At 45.5% G+C, this 25796-nt stretch overlaps 1 protein-coding gene across 4 annotated transcripts in view; it reads left to right on the forward strand.

Moving 5' to 3' along the window:
- The window catches only part of SENP6 (SUMO specific peptidase 6), a 2017494-nt gene that overhangs the window by 398913 nt on the left and 1592785 nt on the right, over nucleotides 1-25796 (forward strand). For all 4 annotated transcript variants that reach the window (XM_069606272.1, XM_069606273.1, XM_069606275.1 and 1 more), the window contains exon 5: nucleotides 19550-19654. In XM_069606272.1, coding sequence (XP_069462373.1) covers nucleotides 19550-19654 — 105 coding nt within the window. The remainder of the gene's footprint in view (nucleotides 1-19549; nucleotides 19655-25796) is intronic.

Consider the following 25796-nt stretch of genomic DNA (forward strand, 5'->3'; position numbering starts at 1 on the left):
GAGATACTGATCCTGGGTTCCGACTCTAACCTCAAAAAACTCAGCCCTAGCTCCACAGCCTTTAATATAGATGGTAATGTAATTAAGGTGGTAACCGAGGTAAAAACACTAGGTTTCTACCTTGATTCCACACTCTTAAAAAACAAGTCAACTCTCTGGCTTCATCTACAGCCCACACCTGCAAATTAATCAGGGCCTGTAGACCATACCTTTCAAAAACTATCACACTAGCCAACGCCTTAATAATGTCTAAATTAGATTATTGTAACACCTTATCTGCAGGTGCCAATAAAACTGTCATAAACAAAATGTAAATACTACAGAACAATGCTCTTAGAACAGCCTTGGACATACCCCGAAGAGAGCACATATCTAATATCAGGAAAGACCACCACTGGTTAAAAACTAGTGACAGAATTCTTCTCAAGACGCTATCCATCAACTATAAAGGACTGAACAAAACTGTTACGCTCACCTGGACCCCACAGGGGTGTCGATCGGACCCGGACAGCTGCGGTCTATTTCAACGTGATGCGTAGTGCAGAGATGACTGTCTGGACTGGCCCGCCTAGTCTTGTCTGCTGGACCCAAAGAAGTATTTTCCTGCAAGTGGAGACGGGGATTAACCACCTGTGGGTTTTAGTGATGGCCTCCCAACTGTTCTCGCTCTCCCCCACTAATCACCTCCGATATCCCCTTAGTAACCTCACCTTATGTTCGTAAAAGATGAGCTCTCCATCCTGCGTGTTTTGCAGGGGCGCGTAGATACCAGTTACTTCACTGGTTTGAAGGCGTTGGGAGAGTTCCGGTAAGCATTGACTCTGAAGTCCCTGGCGGGATTGGTAAGTATCAAGTTCAAAGAGTTCGATGTGCCCGATGTTCACTCTTGTCCCCTTCCTTCCTTAAGATGCAACTGAGTTCGTGAGAAGAAGGTCTCGTAGCTGCTGCTGGCGTTCAGGTAAGAGTCTGTGTTACCCAATGCTGTTCGGTAGCTATTGCATGCGTTGATGTGTTGTTTTTCTCCCTCTTTACAGATGCAGCATATGAAAATGTGGAGAGTTATGGAATAATACCGCCGGTGGTAAATCGGGTAAGTCTATGGTGGTAAGAGGTTGTATTTGTTGATTCCATTGGCTCACATTGATTTTTCTTGTGTCCGCTAGGTGCCGGATTACGGCGAAGAAATGATGGAGACAGTGCCGGATCGAAAGATGCAGTGAACTGGTGAGTATGGCGCTGCGCTGGAGCTGGCGAAGCAACGCATGCAGGACTGATGTACTTTCCAGGTCCGGAGATGAAATGGTTCCGGAATTAGGTGAGGAATTTGAAATAAGTTTGTTTTCTAACCTTGTCCATTTCTTCTTCTTTATTCTAAGAGCTCTGGATTCGAGGCAGGCGTGGCAGAAGACTGGATGCTGGCTGCAGGCACGGTGAGCGTCACGCTGCTGGATTCAGAATAACGCGAAGCATGTGCTGCTGTTCGGGTGTGGTTTAAATAGCCTCCAAAGTAGTTCCAGGTAAGAAGTTCCCTAGAGCCACGCCCGAGTAAAAAATAGTCCCTGTAACAAAATAGTCCCATCCAGGCCTCATGTAGGCTTGGACTCTTTTGCAGCATGGTCTGCATCAGGTAAGTAAAGTCTGAGCCTGGCGACTATGGCGCCAGGACTGAACCCAGACAGCCCCTAGCCGGGGCTGCTGAGGTTTAAACAAATGTCTGGATGCCTGCTCCCGGAGCTGAGGGCCTTGGTCCTGATACCCGGGGGTAGGCATCATGACAAATACTGCGCCACCATATATCTCGGCTAGACTAACTAGAAAATCCTCCAGTCACCACACCAGAGCTTCTAACCATCCTCTGCTAGAAGCCCCCAGATTCAGACTCTCAAAATCGGGCAATGCGAGCTTCCCTGTTAGAGCTGCCCGTGCCTGGAATGCACTCCCTTCTGCATTAAGAGATCAGCCCTACTCCAGATTCAGATGTAAAGTGAAAAGTTGGCTCTGGACCAATGACACCCACCAAACTGTTCCCCGGCATTAGACCATGGATTTCTGCATGTAAATATCCTGAAACCTGTACTACCTTGAAACCTGTACTATAGACTAGTGCAATGTGATGTACTGACAGATCGTATATTTGTACTGTAAATACTGTAATAACATGTAATGCATGTAACCAAGCTTAAGTATTCTTGTTACCGCTGCGCCCGGCTACCCCAGGGTTTTGAGCGCATTATCAAATAATAAACTAAACTAAAGCATGCTGGCATCATCTCTTTGGAACGCGCCACCCCATCACAGTATTCACTGACCACTGTAACCTGCAATACCTACGGACTGCCAAAGTACAGTCTCAACGCCCGTTAAGATGGGCACAGTTGTTTACAGAATACGATTTCACCATGACCTACCGGCCCGAATTGCGAAATGGAAAGGCTGATGCTCTTTCCTGCATAGGCTGGGATACTGAAGGAGAGGACGTATATGCACCTGCTGCCCTGATTGCCATAGTTCCAGAAGAAAGCTCTTGGGATTAACAAAGCTCCACCACTTCTCGACCCGTGTCAGGATGCCATCAAACAATATATAAAGCCAGACCAGTTACGGTCTTGAATCTCCCAACACCCACAACGAACAGAGCATAAATGGTTGCCTTACTTCCAGCAACGTTTGAACTTACCAAGCTCTTCTTTCCGGCTCAAAATCCTCCAAGCTAATGACGCACTCGCAGCCGGCCATCTGGGAATTACAAAGACAATGGCCAAGATCCGACAACTTTTCTGGTGCCTACGTGGCGCAAAGATATTACAGTATATCGAGACGTGTGACATCTGCGCAAGGAACAAGACACCAAAGATAAAGCCGCAAGGCCTGCTCCGACCTATACCCATACCACCTGCTCCATGGCACGCAGCGTCTTTAGATTTTATCACTGAATTTTCTTCATGAAAAGATTACAACAATATTCTTGTGGTCGTCGATATCATGACCAAGATGGCGCATTTCATCGCGTTGAAAAGCTTGGCGAACGCAGGGACCCTGGCAAACGTTTTCCTGGGAAACATTGTCAAATTGCATGGGTTTCCGTCCGTAGTGATACTGGATTGAGGAAGCCAATTTATTTCAAAATTTTCGAGAAGTTGTTGCGCCAATTCCCAGATCGACATCCGTCTCAACAAGTTATCACCCACAGACTGATGGCCAAACAGAAAGGACCAATCAAACTCTCTAACAATACCTTGTCTGTATGTACACTCAAACCGACAAAGACTGGCCTGACCTTCCCTGGGCCGCAGAATATGCATACAACAACTATTCACAGTTCAAATGGGTTCTCGCCCTTTTGTTTCCTGCATGGAAGAGATCCTCTCACTACTGCTTTTGACCTGCCTACACCATTAGAAATGCCAGCTATTTCCTCCTTGCACACCAGCAATAGAGAGACTCTGAAGAAAGCCAATAAAACGCTACACGACACTAAAACAACTCATAAACGTTTCGCAGATCAACCTAGAACAAGGGCCCCTGACTATCGTATAGTCCATGTATTGTTCAATGAGTCTCATTTGCTTCTAAAGTGTTTCTACCACCCCAATGTACCTGGAATAGCAGAGTTCCTCCGAGGCGTAGATGGATCCTTCTGGAGTGACTCTTTAAAGCAGGAGCCTCAGATAGTCGATGGGCCTCAAAGAAAGAACTTGGTGTTGATCCTTGATGAAAAGTTCCATGGAGTCGAGGCAGCAGCTTCCGTCTTGGCGGTGCTCGTCGAAGACGCCCTGCAAGGATGAGGCATGCGGGGCACCTCGATGTCGATAGTTCAGGACCACAAAGAGTTTGTGAAGAACTTTGGCCCAGCAAGGGCTTTGAATCGTCCGGCATCTCTACGGTCTTTGGGTGGCGGGAAACCCACCGGCGGGTGCTCCTCTGCGCGTCCACAGCCTGGCCTTCTCCGGCGTGAGTCGGCGGTGCAGATGAGAGCGTCCGGGAATCAAATGTCTTAAGCAAAGGAGCGTTGCGGCTCCCGTCGACGGCACAGCGTAAAGCAGTCCCCACTTCTGGGCAACTAACTTCGGCCCTCCAGTGGTTATAGCAAACCTGCAAACACTGATCAACACCGTTGGACGGCTGTCCGGTACTTCTTTGTTTCTCTGAATTCCAGGGCGCTTCAGCGAAGGTTAGCAGTGCTCAATGGTCCCTCGTAGCTCTGGAATAGGGTGTCTAGCCAGGTCCTCTGGATCAGTTTTTGAAGACACAGCAGCTTTCAGATCGAAATAGAGCAACAGCAATACTTCTCTTCCAGCAGGGCTCCAAGGTTAAGCTTCAGTTTCAATGTCAGTTTCCACTCGAACTTCTGAACGAATCCTAGCGGTGGTTGGCCCCCAGATATACTGTTGATCTCCCATTCATTCTGCTGGGTCACACTCGGGCAACCAATCACTCAGAAGGGCATTCAGGCAGTCAGCCAATCAGGCGCACTTTGCATTCAGGCCGTTCTTCTCCTTCCAGACACTCAGCGCACAGAATGTGGATTTGGACAAGTACCACGCCATTCAACACTACACACTACACACTGCATTCATCCCAGTTACGGGCAGGGCTGTCTGTCATTGTGTCAAACAGCAGATACTAGACATCCACAACACAGAATGCGTATTCATCACACTCCATTCACCCAGGTCCCACAGGCGTACCCACAACATAGTCGTTGGGAAGGCTCAAGCCAGTCTGGTCGGCACTTCCCCACACTACCATATGGAACTTCCACCCATCAGCCAGTCAGGGGGAAGGGACAGTCAGGGCTTCCTGGGACTTCGGGAAAACCAAGGTAACAGGCGATGGAAGGCAAGAGGCCACAGGAGCCATCTTGTTTCCATCAGGAATCTACTGATTCCAATGACAGGGCCTGGACATCCCAAAATGGAGGATACGCGGAGCACATCTCAGCATGGAGATGCCACACAGGTGCCCAAAAACATACACTAGGGGGCACAGGGTTGTACCCCCACCAATGGGTGCCATAAGGGTATCCCATGGGTCTGTACACAATCCAAAAGAGCTGCACCGCCAGGAGTATGACATGAACTCCTGCACAGAAAACACAACAGAAAACATGATAAAAAAGCAGCAAAGAACAAGGATACGGAGGCCCTGTTCCTCCGATGCATTTCCAGCATCACATGGGCCACTAACTACCAGTGAAGTAACTGGACCTGGTGCTGATGACAACTCTTTGCAGCTCGCCGTTGGACACACAAGGAGAGCCATAGTCCTTGCCAGCCTGCAACCTTCTCAGATGTATCAATGGAGGTTTGGGGGGGGGGGGGAGGGAGCAGTTTTGGACCAGTAATGAAGTGTTCCCTTGTTGCCCTTAGGTCTACACAGCGGCCAGCCCACCAGTAATTCAGCGACCACCACGACCATTCCAATCAGAGTGAAAACTTTCCCCAAAACACTCCTGCCTGCATTGTGCCCTGGGCCAACACGCCAGGCAGCGAATACAGTAGGGAATGCAGTGTTTTGGACTGTCGCCATACCTGATTCCGGGGAGGGAGCTGCCATACACAACTGGAGGCCGAACACTGGGCGCTTCCGCAGGGCATCCAAAAGTAGGAGTTACAGCTAGCTAGAGCAGTAATCTATGGGATACTGTACTTCAACAGCTATATAGAGTTCCTGAACCCCTAAAGTCACAAATTCACAAAACTGTGTCCCAGGTCAAACGGGTTGCCAACTGCATCCTTAAAATCCATTTAGGTGCAGCAGATACATCTGTTCACATTATTGCTGAGGGGGATACTCTTAAAGCGTCACGCTTGGTTACGCCAATCTGGCTTTAAGCTAGAAACCAGGCTACTTTATTAAACATGTCCAATGAACCCAGTGTTCTATTCGGCAAGGCTGTCGATGACGCTCTTAAGAGTGTTAAAGAAGAGCACGAAACCTTAAAGACATTAGGTCAAATATCAAATAACCCCTACATACAAAGAGGGGTGTGTAACAGTTCTTTTCGCAGACAGGGCTTCCCACGCTTGTCACAAACAGGCTATAATCAACGATGATGTTTTTTTTTGTTGGTTTGCCGCCCAGAGTCAATCCACCCCTTTTCAGTCGTTTTCAAAGATGCTACAAATGAACTTGTAGTAGAGGTAGATCTGCCAGTGCTAGAGGCTCCACCGCCTCTAAGCAGTGACATTCCCATCCAGGTTTCCTCCCATGTCTCCTCAGTTGGAGGCCACATTTGTCTAATCAACGATTGCGAGGGAATCCTATCAAATAAGTGGTTTCTATTGACTGTGGCAAAGGTTTACTCCTTCAGGTTTCTAAAAAAAAACCCAACATTATCAGCCAAGACGCAGAAAGAGGTCTCCAGAGCATCACAAATTCCTCCAAGCAGAGATCCAGTCTCTCCTACAAAAAGGCAGAATAAAGCTGATTCCATCTCACAAGGTAAACAAAGGATATCTATTCAGTGTACTTCCTACTTCCAAGAAAGGATGCAACTGTGTGCTCTGTTAGACCTGCGTCCAACCAACACATGTGAAACCACAAACGTTTTGCATGGCACTTCCAGAAGAAATTCCCCCCCCCCCCCGTAAAACGGGGATATTACATGGCAACACTGGATATGAAAGGTGCATACTTTCATATTTCAGTGTTACCAGCACACAGAAAAACCTGCGCTTCCAAATCAGAAATACCCACTATCAGTTCAGAGTGCTCCCCTTTGGGATTTCGTCAGCGCCAAAGGTGTTCACCAAAGTTCTGGCACAACCGGAAAGGTAATCCATCCAAGTGTCCCCTTATCTGGATGACTGGCTCATAACAGGAGATACCTCAAATATATCGAACGCTCAAGCAACAATCAATCTGTTCCAATTGGGGTTCTCGATCAACGAAAAAAAGTCCAGTCTCGACCCCAGCAAGGAAAGCAATTCCTGGGAGCACTAATAAAAACCAAAGAGGGCTTAGCCTTTCCCGCAAATGAGAGTCCAGAACATGCTGTTTCAAATCAATCATTATGTTGCAGGTCGTCAGATAGCCTTGCACAAGTCAATGCGTCTGCTCGGGATGATAGCTTCTTGTGTATACCTGGTTCCACACGCATGTCTGCACATCCATCCATCCTGTGCAAGAGTGGCTAGCGAAACAATGGTCTCAAGCAAGCGGTCAGCGGGATGATCTAGTGGTCGTTTTGCAGCCTTAGTACAAACTCTGCACTGGTGGTCCAGAGAAAATGTTAAAAGGGCAACCATTTTGCAACTCACCAGTGCAAGCCACTCTCCAGACGCCTCACCCTCAGGCTGAGGGATAACATTACCTACATCAGACTGCACAGCAAAACAAATCACATCAATCTACTAGAATTTCTAGCAGTCCTCAAAGCTCTAGAAGCTTTTCAACATGTCTTGGCAGGACAAACAGTTCTAGTCCTCGGACAGTACCACTGCCATGTTCTATCTCAACAAGCAAGGAAGGACACGCTGTCCAAGTTAGCCCAAAAGTTTTGGAATTGGTCTCTCCAAAGCAACATTTTCCTAATCTCAACATGTTTCAGGGGAACGCAATTCACTAGCAGACAATTTAAGCTGACATATGCATCTTCCTGTAGGTCACAAGTGGCAAATTCACGCAGATATTGTACACAATGTTTTTACCCATAGGTGGGCATCCAGACTTGGATCTGTTTGCAACTTGGCAAAACACAATGCCCAGACATTGCATCTAGATTTCCCCAAGCAAAGTCTGAGAATGCCCTTTGGATGAACTGGTCAAGGAAATTTGCTTACACTGCCCCCTGAAATGTTCAGAAGCACGAAAACTCATCACAAGACACAAAGTTTTGTAATTTGATGCCAGTCACGCAACATCAATCCAATTGACTGTTCCCCTTCGCATAAAGTGCACTCTGCTTTGTATTTTAAACTCGGGGTTAGTCTTTATTTGCCCTGAAGTGCCTTTAGCAACACTCTGCTTACACCACCTTGCAGAGCCAAGTGTCATGGTGTGTAGTTCCTGATGTCAAAGCTTTCATGGAAGGATTTCTAAGTTATAACCCCAAATTTCTAATTTTATTGTGCATTTGTACGGGACGGGAACATGGGAACAAAAGGCAAATGGAATAAAACTGATGAACAGGAAAGAGGTTAGGAGTGGAGAGAGAGAGAGAGAGAGCGCTGTTAGGATAATGCAGGGGATTTGAATTTCATCCTTGCAGCAACTGTGTGCTAGTGGGGAGATTTTGGGGCTGGAGAGATACAGTCCCTGGGCTTGCGGCCAAGGATAAGTCTTGCAGCCCTATTCTGGATAAGCTGGAGGGTGCAGAGAAAGGAAGAGGGTAGATTAAGGAAGAGGCTGTTGTAGTAGTCCAGCCTAGAGACTACCAGAGCTCTAGAGACATTGAGCTTCTGGGGAAAAGTGAGGAAAGGAAGGATACCTTTGAGGTAGTGGAATTGAAATTGGGCCTTCTTGGTGAAGTCTAGGATGTGACGGAGTAAAGAGAGGAGTCGAAAATGACCCCCAAGGCTTCTGGCTTCAGATGTAGGAGCATCTTTCTGCTGAAGAGCCCGTAAAGGGTGGCCAGAGTGAAGGGAGGAAAAAGAGATGGGAGTCCCAATAGGAAGGATCTCAGTCTTGCTGGCATTGATGCAGCGATCGTTGGAGGCACACCAGAACTGGATAGCAAATAGGCACTCAGGAATGGTAGAGGAAGTAGGGAGAGGATTGGAGATAAGTTTCAGGAAGAGTTGGGTGTTATGTGCACAACAGTGGAAATAAGGTGAACAAGCGAGATAGACGTTAAAGAGTCCGGGTGAGTGGATGGAGCCCTGGGGAACACCACAGGTGGAGATAGAGATAGGAGAGAAGACAGAGCCCAGGATGACCTGGTAGGGACAGGCAGTTAGGAAGGTATTCGGCCAGTTCATTGCCCGCTCCGAGATACTAGGGGTGGGACCTAAATGTTGTACTGGCAAAGCTCATGGCTCCACCTTCTGAACGTATGTACAAGGCTAGTCTTAAACATAGAACATAGACTGCTTTTTTTTTTATAGCCATCACATCAGCAAGAAGGGTTTCTGAACGAAAAGCCCTCTGTTAAAGATCCCTTTATTACTATTCACAAAGACAAGGGGGTTCTTGGAACGCATAACTGCTTTTCACCTAAATTCATCTCAAAGTTCCATATTAACCACTCCATTGCTTTTTTCCAAAACCCTAACAAATCCAGCAGAAAGAAGCGTCCATACTCTGGATGCAAGGAGAGCTATCCTGTACCTCCTAGACCACTAAGGAAAACCAATCAGCTCTTAGTTTCCATTGCAGCTGGTAGGGAATGATATCATGTCTCTTGTCTGTGATCTCAAAGTGGATAGTCGAATGCATCCAAGTTTGCTATTCACTATCTAACATATCCTTACCTTTCGCACCAAGAGTCCACTCAACTCAAGGTATAGGAGCCTGTTGGGTAAGAATTGGTGCAGTTTCACTGTGTGTGACTGCACAAGACCCATCTGCTTGGTATTGGGTAACCCACCTTTTGGTATAGGTCTGTACTACACAAGTTGGTAGTCACTAAGCAGCCAGGCCTATCTCAAGAGGGGTAAATGTGAGCTGTAGCGCTTTACAGATGAAATCAGTCCATACAAGTAGCCAAGTAACTCTTACACTCAAGGTTTCAGTTATAAATAATTATTTCTTTAACATCAGTTTTAAAGGATAGTTCCGGGACTTTTTTTTTAATTGTTTCTACGGTTCGGCCATGTGTTTTTAAGCATAAATCGGTAGATCGTAGAAAACTTTACTATGGACCTTACCTGACTTTTCGTCCATTAACGCACTCGAAATCAGCCGCCATTTTCTGATAATCCTATCATTTCCCCCCATCGCCCTGGCTCACCTGCTTTTGCGGCACTAAATCAAATCCCCCGCCCCTGAAACAGACTTTATCAAAACATTCATATTCCCCGCCTCTATCCGTGACGTGACTGTGCTGCGTAGGCAAACGCGCCCAGGCGTCTTCTACGCGACTACACACAGAACCCGGAAACCAACACAGATCAGCTCACAACACAACACAGCGCGCCACAATTGGGAATATGAAACTGTACTTTTAAATCAAACCGCAAGATTGTAAATTTGGTAAAGTACATTTATTTGACATCAAATGTTTAGAGAATATTCAGCGATTTGCATTTTTATTTGCTCACGTTCCAAAAAGTTTGTTTTGAGGCACGCGATGTTCCTTTGCTGTACACAGGGTCTTAGATCATCTCACAATACAGCGCCACAATTCGGAATATGAAACTGTGGTTTAAAAGCAAACGGCAAGATTGTCCATTTGGCAAAGTACATTTATTGGACATCAAATGTTTAGAGAATATTCTGCGATTTGCATTTTTCTTTGCTCTCGATCCAAAATAGTTCGTCTTGAGGCAAGCGATGTTCGTGTGCAGTACACAGGGTGTTGGTTTACGATAAAATAAGCTCTTCGGTCGCACTGATAATCGCATGGCTGTTCCAACAACGAGGCACTAGGCCACCACAACGGTCTGTATGTTGCAGCTAGCCGTTAGTACCGCATAAGGGCACACTTGTACTTGGCGATCGTCCCATAAAATGGTCAGGGTGGTAACGTTGTTCACGCGGAGAAGCAACTGGCGGTTATAAAAGCCATCCGCCGGTGTCTGGTACTCGTGACACATACAATAATGAAGGATGTACCTGTTTTAAAAACATAAAAAATGAAATTAGTCTCACCATCAGATCTTTATTAAAATTATTCATTTTATATATTAGGTCGGGAAATTATTTCATAGCTAGGACAGTGCAACTGGGTATTATACGTCAAGGGGGGGCTGTAGGATACTGAGACAGTCCCCCAGTGCAGGGGTTGACAGGGAGGCAGTGCAGGTGGAGAGTGGAAGGGCCCAGGACCGAGGTCGCAGACAGTGGACCAGTTGTAGCAGGGGAGAGGGAGAGAGAAAGCAGAAGCAAAGAGGAAGGTTTTGAGGTGCTTCCGTAAAAGGAGATGCTTCTCCTCAAGATAGTGCGCGGTACAAAACAATATGCCACATAGAACGAACAAGTACAACTTAACCCGTCTTTAAAGCTACTGTATAGTAATTAAATTGCGGTATAAACTCATCTAAAGAGTTACTTACATTATATTTGCATTTTCCATTGTGTCTGTGCGTAGGGCAGCCCCGAAATACCACTCCTTCTATGCCGACGTTATTTCTTCTAATGAACGAACATTAAATGGCTTTCGTTTCTGAAATTATATTCATTATCGTTTCTTACGTTATTGCCCCACACCCCCAAAAAGAAGTCTTTCGGGATGGTCCCGGCCTGTCAAGGTCAAATAACAATAGAACCTTATACTGAGTCGTGGGCCATTCCGGCACCCGAGAAAAAAAATCAAAGCAGCGGACCTTCACTTTGAACGAGCACACATTCCTAGTTAGCTACATTCAGTGTAAGGCCATCTCACAGGACTCACAGAGCAATCACTTTTATTTACACAATACATAGCTACACATATTCAATGGGCCTGCGACATGAGGAGACTCGAGAGAACAGACAATCAAATTACAATCAATTAAACCGTGATGTGTATTTCTCAATGAGCTCTTCTTTAGTTGGACATGGAACAGAGGCAATGTTGGGTGGCAATGCAGTTGTCCCCTGCACAGGTTCGTTCACAACTCCATGTATGTGCCTATCTAGGACATCAACAATAAGTCTCTCAATAAAGTCATATTGCATATCCTCAAACACTGGTTTGATAACCCATTGTTTACTTCTTTTAGTGAAGGCCTTATTGTAGCGAAGCGTCCCTAAAGTTCCGGTCGTCCTACTTTGTTGACGGCCAACATTATGGTTATGTGCCAAGACCGCTAGAAGAGTCCGATTTATCATGCCCTGCATGCCAAAATGCAATCGTTTTGGCCTGTACTTTAGGCACATATTGTGGAACACCTCCAAATCTCCTGTGTGGCAGAATTCCGTGAGTCCCCTCAAATCTCTTGTTATAGTTTTATCAAATACAATCTTTTCAATGGCTTTGTGAGTGGGTGATGAAGGAATCAACCACTTCTTCTTCCGTGCCTCCTCTGCGGACAAATGGCCATGTTCACAATTGTGGAAATGTTGGTTTGTGGTCCAGCGGTGAAAGTTGCTACAGTGTAGCATTATTGACCGCCATTTTTCCAGTAGAATTTCCAACGACCCTCCACATGTTTTTGAGCTCCACCAAAGATGGTTGCTGATTGACTTGGACCACCGTGAAATACCTTGCATATCTTTTTTTTTTTACCTGCAGCCGACATTTTTTTATTGATTGTTTTTGCAAGATGCCAAACGTCAAATTGGTGATTTATATTTTTGTACTCTTCTCTCATTGTCTTGGCAATTGAAACGTGTCTGTCCGTGGCTATCAGGTCGATCACCATTCCCCGCGATTGTAGTTCTTGCAATGATGCTACAAAGCCAACTTTCTCCATGGCCACTGAGGATGTACTTTGTGACACCTGCACGACCACCGAACTCACAATTTTCTTACTTTCCATGTCCTGAAAGTGGTAGGTGCAGTACTTGGCTGAAAATCCTGGGCTGTCGCACTGTCCATCACCGGCTAGCCTGAACCGTTTGCCCGCGAATGTACTATCAATAGACATTTTTTCCATTCTCCAAGCTTCGCTAATGGCTGGAAATAGATAATCGGTTTGGTATTTGTAGAACTGAGTTTTCGCAATGAAATGGATTCCCACAAACTGAAAGAAAGACTCTAACTTTTTAAAACTTGAACCACTAAAAAGTGCAGCCGCTGCACAAAGTAGATTGCCTGCTGGCAGTTGCCCCAGCATGGGTTGTGCAGACCATGAGAAAGGATGATATTTTGTACAGGTGGCATGTATTTTAAGGTTAGTGCCTCGAATTGCACGAGTCACATTAATCAATGGCTCCCCACATACTTCGCCACCAACCGAATGCCCACATTTCATCCGAATAATATCAATCAAACAACTATCGAATACAATGAATTTGGCCTCTTTCCTTATACTGTCACTCTGCATCCCAGCTGGTTCGGCCTGTAACGTTGAGGACATGTCACTCACATGAAAGGTAGAATCTCTGATATCGTCTTCCACTATGTTCAGTGATATTGATGGGGTTTCATTGTCGTCCACTTCATTCTCTTCCATTGCAACATCTGTTCCTTCTCCGGCGATGGGTGAATAAAACAATTTCTTCAACTTTCTCGCGGTCTTAGTTTTTGCGGGTGTGGATTCTGTGAATTGATCTCCGACTGCATCCGAACTACTAGGAGGACATTCACTATCAATGGCTGGTGGTGGTATAGCTCCGTTGTCAATCACTTCATATTCTTCCCATTGGCACGATGCATCTCCAGTCTCAAGTCCCTGCCAAAAGGTTTGACGAGCAACATCTCTCGTTCGCTTCACTGTCTGTGTAGATCTAGTTCGTACGCCCACTCGCAACTAGAGGACAGATTGGAAAAGGGATGTTCAGTTTAAACACAACTTACAGTATTGAACTATTAACAGTGTAAAACAACATAATATAGTGACCAGGACACTAACCTTCTTTTACTTTCTTTTCTTTGAAACTTTCTTGCCTCGAACTTCAACATCAGGACGCTGTTGCTCCGACTCGTGTGTGCATGTCTCCACTTCCTCTTGCGCTGCAACGACTATATTTTCATAAGCACATCCATCACGCACTGACGCTCCATCGACTCCCTGAAACATAGAACTTTCATTAGTATGTATAATAATATTGAGAACACAAAATGTACTTGGGGACCAATACCCACGTACATCTCAATAGCAAAACACGAATGAACGCTTTGTGTAGAACATTCAAACGACAATTATTCACGCATTGTTGATCTAGTTAGATGGAACTGTCAAGATCCATACCTCGGGCTCCTCATAGACTTCCATAGACTTCCATTGATGATATTATTGAAGATGATGCTTCAGTAACTCCCTGAAACACAGTAATTGCATTAGTATGGATTTCTATTTTGTTAAAAAGAACAAACTTTGTGCAGGCGTCAACGGCTCATCTAAATAGACCTGCACAAATGATCAGTTGTCTAAAATAAATAATGGATATGTAAATATGATTCGATTTGCTCGATCGTTGGAAGTGTCACCACCCAGAGATCTGCATCAACTACTAGGGGTGATGTTCTTGTAGAAGAAGCTCCGTCATCTCCCTGAAACATAGTACTTGCGTTAATAAAGAAGGAAGTATAGCGGATGTAATCACGTCATATGATTTCGCTTGATCGAACTGTCAGTATCCATACCTCGAAATGCATAAGAACATCAAGGGACGATGTAACTGCGGTGCATACTTCTGCAAGCTGTTGCGCCGACCCGTAACTGCATGCTCCCCCTTCTTCTTGGACTAATGCTCCATCGACTCCCTGAAACATAGGACTTTCATTAGTAATGAACACAATATTGAAAAAAGAAGACACATAGGAGGGCGACGACAGAAGGACATATCAATGGCTAAAAACGAAAGAAACATTGTGTGTAACAATCACGCTACAAGAATGCAAGATCTGATGATCTCCATCGATGGAACTGTCCGGAAACGTACCTCGAGCATCTGAGTGACATCAACGGTTGTCGTCAATACGTTGGACTCCTCAGCATCTCCCTGAAAGACAGTACTTGCATTATTTCGGATAACAATAATTATAACTGAAAACAAAGACTAGAGGACGAGTACAAAGGTGTACCATTAGGTAAAATAATCACACGATAAATTAAAACTATTGATTTACATGCCTAAAACAAGTCAGTGGCAGAATAGCTAAGTAAGATTACCCGATAGGCGCTTGAAGTGGCTGATGACTGCAATAACGACACGGATGGAGAATCTTCCGCCTTCATATTGAGTGGATACATAAATGGGGAAATTATTGTTAGCTAATGCTACACACTACCGCAAGGCCGAGAGATAAATACGTAAACTTGACTCACCAGTGGAGGGATGTGGACGAATAGAGTGGGAATAGCGGTTGAGAGCAATTTTCGCCTCGCTCGGGGTGTGTTCTTCTTAATTAGCAATGATGTGGAGTACATGTCTGAGTTAAAGTGCCTGCTGCAGATGCGGTATCGATCACCCCTCTTGTCCGCAAAGACTTCTAGGACTCTACTTTCAAGCTCAGACGGTGGATATCCGCAATATCGGACCCATTCTCTTATCTGATCTATTGTCTTAGGGAAAACATGCATTATAGTACCTTCAGATTTATTATAGGTCTTCGAAGGGCAACCGCCAATGGAACAGGCAGGCATTGTGGAAAGTTCTGAAAAGTAAAGATCAACAATTCTCTATGAATACCAATGTGTTAAAAAATTAAATGACACATAAAAGGTTCAATGCAAGGTTCGTTTTGGTTCTTGGAACTATACACGTTATTCACATGCGGATAAGTATTTGAATAACTTTAAAAAAATAGAAAGATAATTTGACTAGACTCAGAACATGTGACTAGTTCCTTGCATGTACTGTCTTGAACGAAAAGAAATTGGACGCAAAATGATTATGGTACATGGCCTTACCTTGACGAACAAACAGTTAGATACAGGAATCAGAGTAGTTTCTTGCCGTAGAACAGGGAGCAGTTCACAGGTTGCAAACTGACGAGTTTCCTCGAAGTGGTCACGGAAGTTCACAGAGACGAAGAGCAGATAACCAGCACCTTCACGGGTTGACTAGCAAAGCGCAAAGAAGTTCTCATTAGAAATATGAAGTGGGTTATAAAGAATTCGAAACAGGGGTGTGTTTGTGAATGAATGACGTGTATATGTCGTGGCATTATGCGGTTTGCAGGGGGCCGTCCAGCGTGAGGGGGGATGCTTGGCAGGAGACACGGGGTCTGGAGGTAGACATGGGAACAACAACCCATGCTCTATAGACCACTTTGAAGTGTACATGGTCTTTGGCACCTCTTGGCCTTTATCGCTCCCTGACAGCTCCACTTGCCAGCACAAGTACCCCGGTGCGAACTGCCTTTGATAGGGCAGGGGGGGGGGTGGATTGGGGCGGTGGTCGTGCAGACAAGACACAGGAAGACTCGTGAATGGAGACACAATTATGTGGATTGCAGGGGGCCGTCCAGCGTGAGGGGGGATGCTTGGCAGGAGACACGGGGTCTGGAGGTAGACATGGGAACAACAACCCATGCTCTATAGACCACTTTGAAGTGTACATGGTCTTTGGCACCTCTTGGCCTTTATCGCTCCCTGACAGCTCCACTTGCCAGCACAAGTACCCCGGTGCGAACTGCCTTTGATAGGGCGGGGGGGGGGGGGTGGATTGGGGCGGTGGTCGTGCAAACAAGACTCGTTTGCCGCAGGTCCTCACCAAGGAGAGGCCATCTAACTGCATGTAAGAGGGAGGCTGCAGGATCTAGTACATGGAAGGCAGGGGGGTGAGTTTATAAATACCTCACCCTCCCAGGAGAATATATGGGTGCAGTTCACCCTGGAGACCCTGGATGCCTAGGCAGTTAGTCAGCAGCAGGCTGGCCTGTGGTGGCAAGGCGGCACGGGCCAGAGGGGGTCATCTCTGTACCCGGTGCCCAAAAGGATGATTTATTATGATCAACCATATGGATTATTTACCTATAACCATGTTTTGTATCAATAAAATCCAACGGCCTTCCTTTTATTGCCAACGCTTGAACAAAGTGGTGTGGTAAGTATTTTTGGGGGAGGAGGCAAGGCCGGGAGGCTTGATGCCAACCCGCAAAATAACATATGTATGTCTGCTGCATATGGGTTCAACGGTTATGTGGATTGAAGGTGGGCGGCCAGCGTGAGGGAGGATGCTGGCCGGAGACATGTGGTGTGACAAGACAAGGCACAGGAAGACTATTCAATGGAGACACACTAGATTCATTTAAAAAATCAAAACAACCATTGTTAAAATATATGTTGGGTTTTATTTTAGATCTTAATTTCAATTGAACATAAATAATAAACATTACACATTGTAAAGTTCCGGTTGCAGCACATCCAGGGAAAATCTGCGGTATTGTCCACTGTCGCTGGGGAAATGTTGTCTAATGGCAAGTACCGCACAGGCAGGTATTACTCTCCGAACGCGGTGTCCGAGCCTCCCGTGAAGCCACCAAGTGAAGCAACGATAGGCCACCAGCCTGTACCACCTGTGAAAATGAAAGATGCAAACTGTATTAAAATGACAAAACTTTCTTATCAATGTCGATTCAGGTAAAAAATGTCATTCTGCTTTGAAAACAATTCTATCTAGAAAATGCACAATATGGAACCAATTTACATGCATTCGAATGATATGTAGATGTAATTTTATATGTGGGAGACGACCATGACATAGTAGTGGCATCACTGACATCACAACCAGAGTATACTTACTCGTTACTCGGATTACGCGGACGAACAGTGCCGCGAAGTTCGTGCATAAGCACCATCATCATCCTCAACACGGTCCGTGAGAGGCAGGCTTCCCTGAACTCTGGCAGCTCGGTGATGCATTGCGGACTTGGCTCGCCTTCCGAAATGTAGGCCAAGCACCCGGAATTTTCACGGCAGCAGCAGTTCTCCTCCTCAGTTGGCATTAGCTCGCACCGATTGCACGTGCACCAGGTGGAGACGCCGTCCATGCGACATGGTCCAGGCTCTTCATCCGTTGACTGGTCCTCCCAACTGCCGTCCGAATCCCCATCGTTTTCGCGTGCTTGCCTTTCCAGTAGTTCTTCCTCGGTGTACTCGGGCTCGTACATATACGGCATTATTGTAGCCATTGTGTGGTAAAGAAAGTAAAATAATTTACAGAGATGGTACAGGTGTTCACAAGGCCTAGAAGCGGCGAAGGTAGCTGACCAGAGCACAGAAACGAGTCACAGAATACTCAAAGTAACACAGAGAGAGTAATGGAATCGAAAATCTGCTGCTGTGTGTTGTGAAACGGTGTGTTTATACTTATAGAGGAAAGAGGCGTCCTGCCATTTCCATGGCGACACTTCATTAGCTGAGGCGCAGCGATTGTTGACACGAAGCGTGCTTTGGCGTTGGGAAATGGGCGGTACGCGTCTGCTGATGTCAGGCTCAGGGGCGGGGGATTTGATTTAGTGCCGCAAAAGCAGGTGAGCCAGGGCGATGGGGGGAAATGATAGGATTATCAGAAAATGGCGGCTGATTTCGATTGCGTTAAGGGACGAAAAGTCGGGTAAGGTCCATAGGAAAGTTTTCTATGATCTACCGATTTATGCTTAAAAACCACATGGCCGAACCGTAGGGACAATAATAAAAAAAGTCCCGGAACTATCCTTTAAATAAGCATTCTTTAAAAAGGCAATAGATTGTAACAATTCAAGTGAACTTTGAAATTACTTTTCAGAATCTACAAGCTAGTGGATAATCTTTGGATATGCTCAATACATTTCTCCTACACCCGTAGGTGACTTCAATCACAAGGATAGTATTTGCATTTATATATCACACCAATATACTTTGTAGGTTCTGAGTTGCAGAAAGGAAGGGTTAAGGGAAGTAAAACGGTTAGAAAAAATTCTCAGGAAATGTGAGGACAGCTGAATCCTCCAATGAAGTCTAGATAAGCCTTTCCCAGCAGTAACAGTATTCAACAAGCTACAACCTATGGGGAGATGAGCTATACCAAAGTCAATGGATTCAGAAGAGTGCCTTCAGGGAGCCAAGACAGCCAGTCATTTGGACACAGTCTATAGTTCTGATGCACTTCTTGGATACAAGTCTTGCACAAAGTTAGAGTTTAAAAAAATCACTTGTAGGAACACAAGTGGTTAAGCCTGGGCAAAGGGAGTTGAAATCAACTCTGAAAGTAAGCAGGTGCAAATCTTAAGTGAGACAGCACGACTTAAGGCAAGAAGGCACCCCCACAAGCCCAAAAAAGTACCTTTGCTTGGAAGAAAGGTGTTCAGCTGGATTCTGTCTTTCTACAGCGAAGATGACCCTGATTCCTGAGCCTCAGTCATGGGGGACAAGAGGGAGGACTTCTGGAGGGCTCCTCTGGCGGTACTGTGGTCAGCACAGCAGCAGGGCTTCACCAGGCAATTCAAGATCCAGGAGGTTGCAGCAGGCTTCTTCAGGATTTCTTCTTCGGATGTTTCTTCCAGTGGGAATGTGAACAGCTCCTGCATGCTCATCACCTTGGTCGGCCTCTCTGAACCCTGATGGTTGATTCTGAAAGTCCCCCTTAACAAAAAGGATTAAAAGTCTCGTGATGATCATCATAGTGTGTGAAAATTGATGGAACTATTTTCTGTACTTGTCATTTGTACAGTATATGTATTTTTAGTGTAATTAAATATCGGTTGTTTTTTAAACAAATTATTCTTAAAATCTATTTTGCAGAAGGGGCTACAATTTTTTGTTTTTTCTTTTAAACGTATACTAAGGCTGAAGTGATGTTTTTTTATGATTTTGTGCAGAGACATTTCTTCTCATTCGAAATGTAAACCTTTAAATCTTCTCTTTATGTTCAGAGACAATACCAAGAACCTTTCCATCTCTCCCGGAACAGTACTTCATGGCAGACGTTTTCACCATGCAAATTCACAGGTATCGGTGGTGAAAACAGCAGCTCAAAGGTAAGAAATCTTTGAACTATTATTTTGCTGTAACCTTCACTGCATTTGAGGAATACATTATATTTTCACATGCAAATAGTTTATTTTGACATTGCTCATACAAGAAAAACAGAATGCACAGTTAAAATGGTTTTCTTGTGTGAAGGTACCAGAGATTTGGTTATTCACGAGGAGCCACAATTCCTCCTGTACAGCAGGGGAGTGTTTAATGTTCTACTTCATACTTGTGAAAGCCAAAAAAAAGTTAAATGGGAAATATCATTCATCACCTTCAACATTGAAGCCAAAGTATCGTCTTTTTCCACCTCTGTTTGGAATGGAACCGAACGCTTTTGGTATCAAATTAACTAAAGGTTCTGAATTGAGAGTTGAAAACCTGTTAGACAACGGAATATACCCCATTTAACGACTCCCTCCTCAAATGGTAGGTAGCCAGCGATCAGCTTTGTCCCCACAGATTAAATAAGTGCCAGAATATGCAGCGTACCTGGACTGGGAGAGTGAGAAATTACATTCAATGGCAAATGTGACAACATTGATCACTACACTAGAATTGGTAGGTAATATGTGCTAGTTTTCATGAACAGAGGACCGTGGTTAGTGTAACACATGATCCCAATTGCAGGGAAGGAAAGGGAGTGCTACTTGTTTAGTGCGTACTTCGTCTGTGAAATTAGGAGGACTGGTAATCCCAAGTGGCAATGAGCATCCCTACAGGGTCCTGGGCTTTGGGACTGAGTAACAAACTATATACCTAAACAGACATTCCCACCCCACAACCACTGAATGGGGATGGGTGCAATAGGACACCTTGTTGGGTAAGAATGAGTGCAGTCGCACTGCGTGAGACTACACAACACTAATCTGCTTTGATCTAGGTGTGTACTACACAAGTTGATAGTGTGACTGAGCAGCCAGGCCTATCTCAAGAGGGGTAAATGTGAGCTGTAGAGCTGTACAAATGAAAACCGTAAATACAAGTAGCACTTACACTCAAGGTTTCTGTTATATTTAACGTCAGTTTTTACATAAGCCTTCTTTAAAAATGGCAATTCATGTAACAATGTAAATATACTTATATAAATATACTTTTAAAATACTTTTCAGAGTCAAAACAAGTTGGTGGATAATCTTTGGATGTGCTTCTTATACAATTCTTACCCCCTGAGGAGACTTCAATCACAAGGACAGTAATGGCATTTGTATTTGCAGATTGAGGTTGCAGAAAGAAAGGTTGAAGGAAGTAAAAAGGTTAAACCGGTTCTCAGTAAATGTGAGGACACTTAAATCTTTCAATGAAGTCTAGACAAGCCTTTCCCAGCAGTAACCGTTAAGAACAAGCTACCACCTATGAAGGATAAACAATATCAAAGTCAATGGACTAGAAGAGTCTTCATGGAGCAAGGACAGCCGAAGTCAGTTGGAACAGTCTATGGAGCTGAGGCACTTCTTAGATCAGAAACAGACTTGCACAAAGTTAGAGTTTGTAGACAATCACTTGTAGGGTCACAAGCTGTTAAGCCTGTGAAAAGGGAGCCGAAATCAACTCAAAAGGTAAGCCAATGTAATTCCCAACTGAGAAAAACACAGCTAAATACAATGGGGTAAGTACCCCAAGTCCAAACAGTTTGAAGAAGAGTGGTCCAGCTGGATTCTGTCTTGCTACAGCCATGCAGACCCCGTGTTCCTGAGCCTCAGTCTTTGGAACAAGAGGGAGGACGTCTGCAGGGCTCCTGAGACAGTACTTGGGAGGTCGTCGGCAGCTACAGGCTCTTCTCGGTTCATCGGCACTATGCGGTTTCACTGCTTAGCAAATAGCACTGTCACGGATACCGGTTGGGCTTCCTTAACTTCTTGGGTCCTGCACTCTCGTGAGGGGACTCACACTTTGGTCGTCCTACTTCTGGAGGGTCCTTAGGAGACTCCTGGAGCTTCTTAGCCAGATTTCAGACATTGCACTAAAGTACGAATTGCTCGACCCCTGGCACTCGGTTCTTGCAGCAATGAAAAAGTACAGCCAGTCGGGGGAAGATGGTCCAGTAGCGTTTGTCTCAGGGTTAGTTGGTCCCACTAACCCAAGGGGAAAAGTCTTCCCTTCCAGAGCTTCTCTGTCGAATTAAAAAAGGAATTTCAGCACAGCAGCAGGGCTTCACCGTGCAATTCAAAGGTCCAGGATGATGCAGCAAGGTTCATTCACTGTTTCGTCGTGTCTTTCTCCCAGTGGTCGACTCTGCCTCTAGTCCGAAAAACCTCACCTTTTTAAGCAGGTTTCTCCCATTCATGCATAGCCTAGGCTGTCAATCACACAGCAGGGTGGCTGTCCTGAAAGGCCAGCCAGCCAGCCATCAGGACTGGTTGCATTTTGGCATTCCTAGACACAAAGGACAGTTGAGTGTCGGGCACCTCCCGCACATTCTGCCCTTCCAGACACACTGGAGCCAGAGGCGGGCTTCAGGGCTGTAGCCTGCCAAAGGCAAAACGAACAAAGGGCTAAAATATAGGAAAACTGGCTAAGTAACCTCCCACCCCCCCCCAGCACTCCACATAAGATGGGGTGTGCTGGACCTACAAAGAGAAAAGGTAAATAAAGCCAATTTCACTTTACTATTCTTGGGAACTGTAGTTCACCCAGAAAAAGGTATTTAAACCTTAGGATAAATCTAAAGGATTTCTTTGTGACACTGCAATGAAGGTGCTGTCTCACCATACAAAAAGTAGATGCCTATGGAGTTTGTCAGACTCCAAAACAGTGGAAACATATAATGCAAATCAGGTAAAAACACATGAGAGAATGAGAGAAGGGTTTTGCTCACTCCAGGGTTAAAATTAAAAAGTCCTAAAGTCCGGCAAAAGAGCGGGTCTCTATGGTTGAAGGGAATTGGCACAGAAATGATAATTCTCCCTAAGAGGATTCAATTCAAATAGTGAACAATAAAGTAAGTGAGTAAATTGGGCATATGCTACACATGTTCCAGCACCCAGAGGTGATTTCAGTTGAGGTCAGTATAACATTTTATATAGTATCACCTTTGCAATATTTAGTTTCTCAGGAATGAATGGTTAAGGTTAGATCAGAACAGATTGATAGGTTATAAGAAGAACAATTAGGTTCTCCCAAACGGATGCAGGCAGTCAATTATCACAGCATTCAAGTTTTAAAACCAGTAGGGGAACAAGCACTGCTAAAGCCAATCGGTTCAGAAGGAGGCCTTTAGGGAGCCAGGACAGCCAAAGTCAATGGACAAAGTCAAAGTTCTGGTGCTCTTCTTCTTAGAAAAATGTTCTTAAGCAGTCCGTGTTCAAAAGAGAAATCGCAGAAACTCAAGTCGAGTCACCTTTAGAAAGCACAAGTTGTAAGGCCAATGCAGGTAAGTTGAGTTCAACTTGGTGTTATGTTAAAACACACTCACAAAGGTGGAATCGCCCCAAATGGCAAAAGGATAAAATACCCCAATTCCCCACCATACCTTGAAAGTGAAATGTTGCAGCTGGTTGCCTTCACGATGCAATGCAGTAGACCGTGTTTCTGGTCCTTGGTCGTGGTGGCAAAAGAGAGAATGTCTGGCAGGCTCCTGCAGCAGCAGCCGAGATAAGGGACTCTGCAGCAATTTCCATCGATTCAGCAGCTCTTTTCCTCAGCGCCAATGAAGAACAAAAAGCTCTGGTTAGGATTTCCTTTATCCCTCGGTCCTGGACTCTGGTGAGCGGACTCAGGACACATTTCTTGCTTTTTTAGGGTCCTCTGGCTGCCTACCAAGATCTGGCCAGATTCGGACTTCGGGAGACAATGCACTCACAAATGGTCGAGATACCCCGGGTAATGGGTTTCTGCAGCCTTGGAAAGTCGCAACAAGTCAGGGTTTGCGCCAAAATAGTTTCTCGACGCTAGTTGGTCCCATCAGTGTAGGGGAGTAAGTCTTCCTTTGTGGGCCTTCCCTGTCGATAAGAAAACTGGGTCAGTATAGCTGGAGGTCTTCACTGGGCACTTAGCGGTCCAGGAGTGTGCTGCAGGCATATTCTCTCGTCCTCTGCTTCGGTTTCTTTCCTCCAGTGGTCGACTCTGCGCTTAGTCTACAAAAACCTCACCTTTTATGCAAGTTCCCATTCATTTGCATCCCTAGGCTGTCAATCAGGCAGCATGGTGGCTGTCCTTTGAGGACAGCCAGCCAATAGGAACGGTTTTCACTCAGGCACACCTAGAGACAAAGGACAGGGAAGTTTCGGGACCCTCCCTCACTTCCTGCCTTTCCAGACACACTGGAGCCTGGGCGGGTTTCATGGCTGAAGCCCGCCAAAGACAAAATACACAAAGGGCTCAAACCTGATACAGAGTAAAAGCCTTGAAGAAACTAACAGGAAATGGTGAAGAAAGGCAGGGGCCCATTTGGGAAAATTGTCCCAATTGTGTGCAGCACTGCAGCTGAGGTATCAGCCTGCAGATACAGGTCACTAGGTTGTAAAAAAAGAAACCACTGCCACCAACCATTCAAAAGTCTACATGAGGAATGGACTAAAGGAATTACTATGTAATCCCCCCCCCCAGCACTCCACATAAAAAAGGGGTCATCCTACTATTCTTGGTGCAATTCCAAGGGTGTCAATCCCATCGATTGCTTACCCTTGCACATTGTGTTGTATCTAACCCACCTGTTGGACTCCGGGTTAGTCTTCAATTCCCTAAAGATTCATCTGGCAGCTCTGTCAGCCTACACCACATCGCAGCAAAAGGTATCGTGGTGACCAGTGATTAAAGCCTTCATGGAAGGGCTTAAGAGGATTTATCCTCCCATCTCTCACCCAGCCCCTGGATGGGAGCTGAATGTGGTTCTAACCAGGCTCATGGGAGCTCCTTTCGAGCCTATGCATAAAGCAAGTCTGAAAGACCTGACTTATAAGACAGCCTTCCTAGTGGCTATCACTTCTATCAGAAGGGTTAACGAACTACAGGCTCTTTTTGTTTTAGACCCCTTTGTGACAGTCCACAAAGATGAGTTAATTCTGCGCACACATCCCAGGTGTGCGCCTAAATTCATTTTGAAGTTCCATGTGAACCAGTCAATCGAACTACCCACTTTCTTCCAGAACCCTACTAACATTGGCGAAAGAAGCCTTCTCACACTAGACGTGCGCAGGGCAGTCACGTTTTATTTGGAAAGAACTAAACCACTAAGGAAGACTAAACAATTCTTCATTTCAGTGGCAGCTGGTAGAGAAGGGGATCCTGTCTCTAAATTAGCTATCTCAAGGTGGATTGTCAAATGCATCACACTGTTTCTCTCTTGCTAAGAGAACTGCCCTTCAAGCCTAGAGCACACTCTACTCGAGGCACTGGGGCATTCATTGCAAATGTTCCTTTTGAGTCCATTTGCAAAGCAGCAACCTGGAGTTCTGTACACACCTTTACAAAACACTATTGCCTAGACACTCATTCTAGGTGTGATTCCAGGTGGGACAAGCAGTACTAAGACATCTTTTCTCTACTGTTCCTTCTCACAACCCACCTCCAACTCCAGGTACTGCTGGCTAGTCTATGCACAGAATGTGATTCTAAGCAGATTAACAAGCATCAGAAGACCTGCATTACTCACCATAATAGCCTTTCTGATGATTGTATCTGCTTAGATTCACATGCGCCCTCCCTACCTCCCCGCTCGGGGTGGAAGGAACATAGACGTCTTACTACTTTCTCTTTATGTACTCAATCACTATAGCCTTGGGCTCCCTCATGGCAGAAAAAATGCAATCGGAGGGACCTCGGCGCGTGAGGGATTTTGGGTACTACACACGTCACGATAGGGATAGTGTTACAGACACGCCTATGCCGACGTCCCCTTTCGGTCCCCGAAAGACCAGATTCAATACTCTGCGGTTACCACTGGATGTCGGACCATATGCACAGCATGTGAATCTAAGCAGATACAATCAGCAATGCCATTACGGTGAGTAATGCATGTCATCTTTGCCTATTCATATGCCTTTCGGTACACCCACGGGGTCCTCGATGGCTCTGGGTAGACTCAACGGTGTATTGAAGCGTCTCCGACCCGTGGCATGCTGCAGCATTGAAGCACCTGCTCTGGGACAGCCTCCCCTGCAGTGCAGACTTCCTTCCATCACGACCGCTGCTCTTCTGCACAACCGT

The sequence above is a fragment of the Ambystoma mexicanum genome, chromosome 4p, assembly GCF_040938575.1.
Source record: "Ambystoma mexicanum isolate Mex_15411 chromosome 4p, UKY_AmexF1_1, whole genome shotgun sequence".
In the NCBI taxonomy this organism is placed as follows: Eukaryota; Metazoa; Chordata; class Amphibia; order Caudata; family Ambystomatidae; genus Ambystoma; species Ambystoma mexicanum.